At 33.3% G+C, this 11,223-nt stretch overlaps 1 protein-coding gene across 1 annotated transcript; it reads right to left on the bottom strand.

Annotated features, from left to right (window-relative positions):
* Positions 1-2,129: 2,129 nt before the first annotated feature.
* Positions 2,130-8,756, bottom strand: LOC148623997 (uncharacterized). Its single transcript, XM_088567565.1, has 4 exons — positions 8,621-8,756; positions 8,004-8,302; positions 2,831-2,957; positions 2,130-2,536 (listed from the first exon to the last, which is right to left on the bottom strand). The coding sequence occupies exons 1-4, from the start codon at positions 8,754-8,756 to the stop codon at positions 2,130-2,132; spliced, it is 969 nt and encodes a 322-aa protein (XP_088423691.1).
* Positions 8,757-11,223: the final 2,467 nt, after the last annotated feature.

Here is an 11,223-nt window from a genome sequence, read left to right as displayed (position 1 = left end):
TCCATTTTTCTTGTGGCAATCATAATTTGTGGACCCTGTTATCCTTGTGTCCCATCCCTTTTTCCATTTCATTATCATCATCATTTCATGTTCATTTTATCATCCCTTTCATGTTCATCGTCCGCCTGAATACAGCTGAAGTATTGCTGCTCGGGCGTTAAACCCCAACAATCAATCAATCAAACGTCTACCCCGGACTTGTCTTTTTATGAGCAACTCGGTGGGTGTTACTAGAAAAGCAGAGGACGCTTACCCTACTGGTGCGCCTGGTCCATGCTCCCAGTTTTAAGTTGAGTCCGAGTTGCTCATTTGCTTTTGTTGTTTTGTGTGTATGATTTTGGTTGCATTCTTTTGATTACCGCTATAACCTTGGTTCCCTTGATTACCCTTCCAGAAGTGTTAATAGATCTTTTTTTATTACAGAATGAATACATGTGTTCCAGAAGGGTATACAGTCCTTTCCTCTTGCAGAGTGAACACAGGGGTTATAGAAGGGTGTATATTTTTTTTCTTTATGCAGAGTGAACACCTGTTTTCCAAGAAGGGTGTACAGTTCTTTCTTAATGCAGAGCAAATACATGTTTCAGAAGGTTATACAGTTCTTTCTTATTGCAGAGTGTACACAGAGTTTTCAGAAAGGTAGGTAGTTCTTTCTTATTGCGGAGGAAACACAGAGGTCTCACTACAGAAGTTTTATGGTCGTCATCATGAACTCATGGATCGTTACGGTGTATCCATGTGCGCCATGAAAACTGATTTGTCCAACGTGCCATAGTTTTCCTTTCCTCTTTCGTCTACACCAGAGTTGTGAGCAACTCGGTGGGTGTTTCTAGAAAAGCAGAGGGCGCTTACCCTACCGGTGCACCTGGTCCATGGTCCCAGTTTTTAGTGGAGTCCGAGTTGCTCATTTGCTTTTGTTGTTTTGTGTGTATGATTTTGGTTGCTTTGTGTTCTTTGTTGTGTATGTCTGTTTTCCATGTCTGGTCTTTGTCCCTCGACAGCATTCTTTTGATTACCGCTATAACCTTGGTTCCCTTGATTACCCTTCCAGAAGTGTAAATAGATCTTTTTTATTACAGAATGAATACATGTGTTCCAGAAGGGTATACAGTTCTTTCTTAATGCAGAGGAAATACATGTGTTTCAGAAGATTCCATCTGCTCGATGAGAACTGATTTGTTCAACGTGCCATAATTTTCCTTCCCTCTTTCACCTACCCGGGACTTGACTTTTATGAGCAACTCGATGGGTGTTTCTAGAGGAATAAGAAAGAACTACATATCTTTCTGAAAACCCTGTGTACACTATGCAATAAGAAAGAACTGCAGAGTGTACAAAGGGTTTTCAGAAAGGTATGTAGTTCTATCTTATTGCGGAGGAAACACAGAAGTTCCAGAAGTGTATGTAGTTATTTCCCCTTGCAAAGTGTACACAGGGGTTCCAGGAGGGTATAAAGTTCTTTCTTTCTTCAGGAAACCAATCGTGTCTTGGGCTGATATTTTCATCCTGGTGGGGATTTTGGTCTCTTTGACATATACAACATTCCTGTTCACGTTATAGTCGTTCCTAATTTGTGCTAGGCGCAGAAGGTGTGGTGGGGTTGAACTAGTTTGAAAGGCTTAATCTTAAATCTACCAAATCCAAATACATACTAGCAAATGAGAAAACTCACAATGGGTCTAGGTCAATTTCAAATACAGGTATTTTAAATGGCAATGGAGAATATAAGCAGGATATATGTGGCGTTCATTGCGCGCTTAACATTTCCACTTCTATATTTGGTCAGGACTGGGCAAATAGATATAAGCAAAAACTTTTATTCACCAACACCATAAATTTTGTTAACAATCTGAGTATTTCATTAATTTAAGTTTTCATCGTCTCTTTCTATAAAGCATTGCACAAAAATAATGCAAATATACATTTAGCATATAGAAGTAAACATCTGAAAATTCGATGTATAAGTTTGTTTTTACGCTTATTTTCTTTCCTTTTGTTTTTACGTGAATTGTATAGTATTACACAAACTACATATTGTCCAAAATGTTTTTAAAGTTTAATGTGTTTTTTTAAAGTCACATCTTGATTTGTGCAAACACATTGAGGCATGTTCAACATATAAAAATAATTTAGTAAACAGGCAGAGATCCACCTTGGTAGTAACTTCCAGATGAAGGGTAATAGGAGCCAGTGCTTATTCCACCAGATGGATAATATGAACCGCTGCTTATTCCACCGGATGGATAATATGAACTGCTGCTTATTCCCCCAGATGGGTAATAAGATCCTCCCAAACTGCCTCCATAAATTCCTCCTACATTACCCCCATAGACTCCTCCTAAACTTCCACCGTAATATCCCCCTACGCTTCCTCCGTAAATTCCACCGCTACTGTATCCGACATTTATTCCACCACCATATCCGCCACCAATTCCACCATAGCCTCCGCCATATCCACCACCATATCCGCCACCAATTCCACCATATCCTCCCCCATAACCTCCCCCGTATCCACCCCCGTACCCTCCTCCATATCCTACAATTCAAAATATTTATCTAATGAATATACACTTCATTTACTGTTTTGATCGAAATATCAAAGCAGTAGATTTTACATGATAAATAAAATGTATGGAAATACTGTGAATATCTTGAGTACCTTTTATTTTTCTAAAAAATCTACTTTATATCATGTTCTATCGATCGTTGAAGGATTTTTAAATTAAAATATACAGATGCCGTTTCGTAGTTATCTTTTATATTCGATTTTACATACTCCATGTAATTCAGTTCTAACTTATTTTATTAACGTGACACTAAAAGTAATTACCTCCTTTTCCTCCCCATCCTCCTCCATATCCCTTGCCATATCCCCCGTATCCTTTACCATATCCACCAGCTGATGCTACAGCAGCCAGGGCAAGAGTAAGGACAACAGCGAGGATAGCTTTCATTGTCTAAAGGTAGTTTATTGCAAAAGTAATCCATTTGAAATCAAAATAAAACATTTACTAAAATTTTGGAAAAAGGTGTTGAATGTACCTTTTTTTTCTTATTAAAAGCTTGCATTTAAAATTTCATATCATAATGACTAGTAGTTTAATACGTTTTATCACTTCTGTTTACGTATTCGTATTTTTTGTTTGTGTTTTAGTCAAATTTGTATTTTGAAAGAAAAAGATGAGACTTTAAAAAAGTTTTGTGATAAAACAAACTTACTTGTGTTCAAGGAGTGCTTAGGTGTGCAAAAATCTATTCGACCCTGTTTTATATAGTATGGGTGATATTATATCATCGATCGTGTCATTCGGACAAGCTGTAATTAGTCCAAACCTTACATTACCCTGAAGACCAGGAAGACGCGAAGAAGGTCAGAATTGGTCACTATGTAACATAAGGTGAAGATTTATTTGTAACACGTCTCTTTGATGAATTCTTCATTATGTTCTTAATCGGGATTCTAGAAATAAGAAGTCAGAAGATTGTTTACAGTGCATTACCTTATAAATACAGCACGTAAAAATATACATGTTTCTGACTGTAAGTTTTTTGTAACTGGATTGCTCCTTTACATACTGTTAGTGTACATCTAACCGTAGAATAACTGGTCGTAATGAAGAAATAACCCATTATATATTCATTTGGAAATCTAAACAAATATAATTAAAATGTAAAGCATGCATGTCATTTCCAGCGGCATAGAGGATATATTTTCATTCAATATGGTATTCTGTATCCATAATGGTCGCCATTTGGTAAATTTAGTCAAATATGTATTGATGTTGCGTATTATTTAGTAAAATGTGTGTGCTTACTGTGCCAACAAAACCTGCTGTTCATTCATGTATTAAATGGAATCCTTAGTGCAAAGTTGGTCAAAAATTTATTCTGCCAAATAATTGTCTTTAAATTATTCTTGCGGATTTTAGCCACATGCGTCAACAATATAAATACCAATTGTATCAAGAATTTTTTGGAAAAAAAACATAGAACATAGAATCCAATAATCAATATTTGCCAACAAAAGGTGATAAGAAACAAAGGTGGCTAAATTTCAATTTGATTTCTCGTATAGCAATATAAAACTGTACTATGGTTGGTTTTTATAAAAAAAAAAAAAAAAAAAAAAAGAAGGGGGGTCCATAGAAATATATATAGTAAAAGACAATTCTGCACCGAGAAAAATATAGTTGGAAAAAATAAAGTTAAATCAGGGTACCAAGCTTGTAGCGGAAATCAAGGAATGTAATCCAGGGACATATATACACAACAAAGAACATAAAATAACCAAAATAATACATACAAAGAGTAATCAAGGGAACCAAGATTCTAGACAAAGTAATGAAAATAAATGAGTAACTCGGACTCAACTATAAACTGGGAGCATGGGTCGGTAGCCATCGGTAGGGTAAGCGTCCTCTTTTCTAGAAACACCCGCTGAGTTGCTCACAAAAAGTCAAGTCCAGGGTAGATGAAAGATGAAAGGAAAACTAAGACGTTGAACAAATCAGTTTTCATGGCACACAAAATAACATATTTCTTATTTTCTTTTACATTATGGAGCTACGTTTAAATTTTGTAACATTTAAAGAAAAGACTTATTTATGGTCGCATTTTAAGGCGCAAATTAAAATAACTAAATAGCATTCTTATAATGCAAAAATTACCACTTTTGAAAGTTTCTTAAAGACTTCTTTGATCAAAATATAGGCAGAAATACAAGTATAACAAATATACTTGTATCATATTAAAATGTTAAAAATTTATAAATGTCTTTATTGAAACAAAACTACTGAAAGTGGTTTGGAATGACCTTTCTAACAGAAGAGTGAACTTGCTTTGATATGTACCATGGCAACGGGGTTTTAAGAAAATAAAAGCTGTCGTTGTTTTCCAAGTTTACATAACAGGATGACTTTAGACAGTAAAAATAAGCAATTTTAACACTTGCGTTTTCCGATTTTCCTCATTTTTGTCCTTGCAGAGAATCGCTGTAACAACAAATTACTATCACTAATCGGTCGTACAAAATGTACAGACATGACGAAAACATCTAGTAGGACAAAGAGATATCGTTATGAAACTGAAAACCTTTGGGGTCATGCCAAGACGCCAAGTCTCTTATATTACAAAAATAGAATTAAAACAAATTAAAGAAATAACACTTAGATTAGAATAATTTCCAAGTTCCAAGATTTCTTTTGTATCCCGTGTAACATACAAAAGATAGGAAAATTGATTAACATGGAATGAAAATATGCAATAAAATAAAAGTAAACTTCAATATCCCTTTGATCCATCATTTATACAAAGAATTATCAAAATAAAAAAAGGTGCAGGTGATATTTATCAAGTATTCATACAAAATATTATTCCAAATGGACAGAAAAGATGGGGAGACCTGTTGGAATTTAGTTGATTCATTGATAATGAATGGAGAGAGATTCTTCAACTTCTATTAAAAAATTCAAAATTTCAGTGGTTACAGTTTAGAATCAACCATAATATTATAGCAACAAAAAACTTTATGCAAGATTAAAATTTTAGACAGCCCAATTTAAACATTTTGTGGTGATGACACAGAAACAATAGAACATCTATTTTGGAATTCTGAAGTTGTACAAAATTTAATGGTATTTATCAAATGGTGTTCGCCTTTTGTTTAATAAGAATAGTTTTTTTCTTTTTGGTGATGTATCAAAGATTTATAAAGGAGAAGCCACAAACTTAATTTTCCTGAGCCTGAAACAGTATAATTATAATATGAGGTATTTAAAGAAAATGCTGAGTATCTTACTAATAATAAAAGTATTAAAAGACTTATATATATATATACGTCTCAGAATGTGACGACTCTATTCGCTACACTGCTCCATCGGATCAACTTTATACAGGGAAAATAAAGTAAGCGCATAGGAAGGTCTGAAAAATTCCCAACGATGCGATGCAAATTTTTGGTCGTTCCCTCCGCGGGACTCGAACTCGTACCGCTGTGACATCTATGGCAACACCGCCTGTACAAAGTCCAGCGCCCTAGACACTCGGCCAGCTAGGCTGTATAAAAATATAGCTTTCGCTGGCCTGGTCATTCCTCCTCGTAGGATTAATCTAGGGCTGTAACTTAGTACACGATGTATGGTAGTACGGGGCAGTTCATCTAGGTGTTATTATGTAGGATAGAGCATCAAATTAATGATGCATGTCACAACAAATCAATATCATACAAACGTCTCAGAATGTGACGACTCCATTCGCTACACTGCTCCATCGGATCAACTTTATACAGGGAAAATAAAGTAAGCGCATAGGAAGGTCTGAAAAATTCCCAACGATGCGATGCAAATTTTTGGTCGTTCCCTCCGCGGGACTCGAACTCGTACCGCTGTGACATCTATGGCAACACCGCCTGTACAAAGTCCAGCGCCCTAGACCACTCAGCCAGCTAGGCTGTATACAAATAGTGTTTTACACACACACACACATATATATATATATATTCAAACTCAAACCATTCATATTATGTTACTAACATGACACACCATCAAACAAATTTTACTGGTTATGTTATATATTGATTGAAAGACGTATCTTAAGATTTGTATAGATTATTTCGTGAAGTGTACTAACAAAAACTAACAACTACATTTATTAGGATAATTTTAGTATGATACTGGTGTTAACGAGGCCGGGATAAGGTATAGCACTTGATGTTTTTGAATAATTAAAGTACAGATTGCAAGTAAAAGATTAAAGATTTAAAAAAAATAATAATATGAAAAAATACAAAGAAAAAAAAACATTACTGTCTTCTCCGATCCCATGAAAAGTATGTGTTTCACCATCAATCAATCATAGTATTTCCAATTGTTACCATTCACTTTTTACTGAAAGGAATAGATCCAATGGTATTTTAAGTGAAAATCCATACATTGCTATGGGACACTCCCAAATCTATTTGGATTAAAATCTAAAATAAGAGGTCCGCAATGGGATTCTGTGAAAGTTTTATTCAGTAGTGTAAGAGGGGTATAATGGGTAAGGAATGGGTACCTCTTTTTATTAAAGGAAGGAAGTGCAGACGGACGGAAGGAAGGATGGAAAGATGGACATCCCAATCACTATATACGCTCCATTTTTCAAGTGGAGGTTAACAGTGCATCATTTTGCAGCATTAACATTTTCCCAAGCCCAAACACATGACTCTGAGGAAGACGCAAATTCTAACTTCCTTAATTCTTCAAATTGTGGTCATATCTAACCACATAGCAACACACGGTTAATAAGCTGTTAGGATACTTCGTTTCTGTATTATTGTTACTGTTCAGAATTTATAATGTGTATTTTTTTAAAAGAAAAGTATGGTTTAAAATAACTGAATCTAGATTGACATGTCTGAAACTTTTTTGTTGGTTTTGGTTTGTTTAAGGTTTTTATCTTTTTTTTTTCGTTTAGTTGCTTTTTACTGAAATGTTACTGTTTTGTTTTGTTTTCGTTGTTTGTTTGTTATTTAATTTTATTAGGTAAAATAAAGTCTTAACCAACTATGACTGTCATCAGTAAATCTAGAACTTTTATCTACGAACGGCTTTGAAAAAAATGCAACAAATAAATATAGGACGATGTTTATTGCATTCTGTAATCAAGGCATTTCAGACAGAAAGAAAAAAGATCTCAGCATGTAAATAATAGCACTAGTTTCTTTCTTTTGATCTATTAAAACAAATATATCATAGCTATATATCTATACTAATATAGTATATGTACACAAAATTTAATTTAAAAAAAAGTTTGTATAACTATTGTTCTGCTGGGTTCTGTGAAATATTTTCAGTTAATATAAAATACACCATAAATAGTATGTAATCTTTGAAACTCAGTTTCGCATTTTGTTACTTATTATTTTATAATTGATATACAGCTACTTAAGTTAGATTAGCTGAGTAAAGCTCCGGGAGAATTTAGTCGAGGAAAAAACGATCATTATCAAATCTTTCGTCAAATACTTCATCGCGACCAAAGATTTCAAAGTCATCGTCAAATCTCCTGAAGCCGCCAAAACCGCCGTTTGAACTAAAGCCTTGAATACCACCATTGAAACCTATGCCCTGAGAGCCACTATTGAAACCAATGCCTTGAAATCCATTGTTGAAACTAACGCCTTGAAAACCATTGTTGAAGCCAATGCCTTGAAAACCATTGTTGAAACCAGCTGGAAATCCACCCCTAGCTCCACCTATTCCGCCATTGTATCCATAGGCTTCTCCGTATCCATATCCAACATTCCTATCGTTATACCCAATTCCTGAAATTAAATATTATTGTGTCAAAACTATACATTATATTTCATTAGACTTGTGTATTGACTTCATAGCATACTAATTACATGTCAGTTTATATCACGACATGCTCTGCATAAAACTTTACTGTTTCTGTTTCCTTTTTTTTTTTTTTGGTCTTGATTTGATAATCGTTTCTTCATTTTACCTCTCCAGTTAAATGAAAGTACTTAAAATATTTAGAATAACAGTTTATTCGTATTAAGAACTTTTAATTTGCATGTTTGTAATGTAGGTATCGTACCATAAAGAGTATTTTTTCTATATTTAGTTACTGTCCATACCGTATTCACTCAAGCTTTGGCTTCTTAATCCCCCGAATCCTATTTTTCCATATCCCCCGTATCCTTTACCATATCCACCAGCTGAGACAACGGCAGCGAGGGCAAGAGTAAGGGCAACAGCGAGGATAAACTTCATTTTCTACAAAACAAAATTCTTGTTACAGTTTCAGATTAACTACATTGTATTTGAATTTCAAAACCAACATTTTTTAAAGTAATCATTTCAATTTCTTTTGGCAAGATTTGATTTTTCCTAAATGTAACATGAATCAAACCTTTCTCAGCTTTTTAACTTGAATTAAACTAACAACGCCCTCCTATTACTATATATATTTATATATTCAATATTTCAATATGTAAACAATTAACGTATAGAAAGAAGAATTTTTTTATCAGACTTATGATTTCACTTACTTTTGGTATGAGTTTCTTTGATACTAATGAAATGTTTTTTTTCGAAGGTTTTATATATCTTGGATTTCGAGACGAATCTACTGGTAATAATGCACAATATTAGCATGTCCAGACACGGAAGGTTCTCTATGTTCAGTCGTCAATGTGTCATCATAGGAAAACATACATGTGTATGAAAAGGGGGACTTTGTCAAAGAGGCCTCAATATATCACCTTTATAAAAAAATAATACATAATTTTCCTTTTGGATCTGATATAAATTTCAAATTTGTAATAACGTACTATATCATCCAAACAAAACCGTATGTAACCACTATGTTTAATCCAAATGATCCACATCATTTTGTGTTCAAATCATGGAAATGAATTTATTTCGAAGTTAAAATCCTACATCTTACAGATATGTTATTTAATACGACAAAAAAAAAGACGCGTAACTTAGACATGTTATACCGTTTAAATCTGCATAGCACTATTAATTAAATACATGTACATGTCAATTTAATCATGAAGAAACTTCATACAACATTAAAATTGTATTGTTGATGTTTAATGCCATACTTAATTGATAGTTGTTTCTTGTTTTTAAATTTGACAGTTGAATGAAAGTTTTCAGTAATTTTGTTAATAAGATGACTTAAAATAAAGCAATAGAAGTTTATAAAAATACGTCTATGACGCCTTTAACAACCGAAAGGTCTGATAATAAAAAATTTAAAAAAAGATACAGACAATCGTAAATATATCTTCTGTAAATTTCTACTACGAGTTTTATCCGGTGGCAATTTGTATCGAAATAAACCGTATTCAATTAACCGTAATGGAAGCGGGAGGAACCTGGTTTTATCCACCATTTTCATCAGAAATGCCTGTACTAAGTCAGGACCATCGTAGCTGCTTCCAATTTTCTGTTTTTTTTATTGCCAGTTGTTGTACGGACTATCCTATTTTACTTTTATTTTATGCTATTGCCTAAAAAGAGGTTATAAGGTCGATTATTTTATTCTTACCCTTCGCTATATCATGTACTGTGTAATTCTCTACAAAATGAAAACTTTAATTTATTATTGCACGAATTGCTGAAATTATTGCCATACAGATGTATAAAAGTCAGGGTTTATAACAAAATATTCAAATTGTTAAGTGGTAAGAAGTAAAATTTTAATTATTTTTACGGCCATGCAAAAATATCTATATAAAAAAAGAAGTCAAAGCTTTACTTTTATACAGAAGCAAAGACTCTTCTAAGAAAAAGGAAATGTATTCTAAAAACAAATTAAATCCGCCTGATCATTCACTTGGTGACGTTGATTTTATGTTAACAGTTGAAAAGGTGAAAAAAATTCATTGTACCAGTATACCCAGATAAGCCGCGAAAAGTGTAGCAAATTAATAAAATATATTGTCCAAAGGATTGTAAATGATTCACATATACAAAAGTAAAGAATGGAATCAGAAAGGAAATTGGTAAATGATACAAATCGTCCAAATAATAGTTAACTGAATCGGTGAATAAATCATAAGATATCACAAAACAAAAAACAAAACAAAATGAAAGGGCAAAAACATCTAAATATGTCCTGCATCATCAAAAGATGGTAAAATTCACACAAAACAATCATTAAACGTGTACATATATGTAAATTACATTATTGAAAAGTTGATACTTGTTCATTTTTACTATTTCTATTTCATTTGTAGACCTACTCTGAGTAACCAAAGAAAGTGTTATTTCTTCACCACGAACTTGAATTTATCTGTTGTAACATATATGTTGTAACATAATATTTTAATTGGATCAAAGGTTGTGTCACTAAAGGGCCATTAGACCCATGTTATGTTACTTCAAATCATCACTTTAATAGCTCTACGGTCCTCACCAAGAAATTTTAAGAGAGGGGGTGTAACTTGTTGAAGATTTTCATAAATTTTCTAACATTGTTTTCTATCGAAGTCAATTTAACACTTAAACATAAACTGGATTGTTGAAAACTAATGTCATCAAAACATGAGCCAAGATATGCAATGTTATATTTTAGGAAATCGAACTACATTCATTGAGTAGTTATCAACATTTAACCACCAAGAGAATTATTTGCGATCTTCAACCTTAATTGACCTAAAAAAATATTTCAGTTGCATGTCCGTATATGCAGTTAACTTCTAGAAGGAATGGAATACATCCATTA

Source organism: Perna viridis, chromosome 2 (assembly GCF_037379345.1).
Source record: "Perna viridis isolate PV_CMFRI_1.1 ecotype Kerala chromosome 2, ASM3737934v1, whole genome shotgun sequence".
Classification (NCBI taxonomy): domain Eukaryota; kingdom Metazoa; phylum Mollusca; class Bivalvia; order Mytilida; family Mytilidae; genus Perna; species Perna viridis.
The sequence above is the reverse complement of the archived record's forward strand: the minus strand, read 5'-3'. Positions and strand labels throughout refer to the sequence as shown.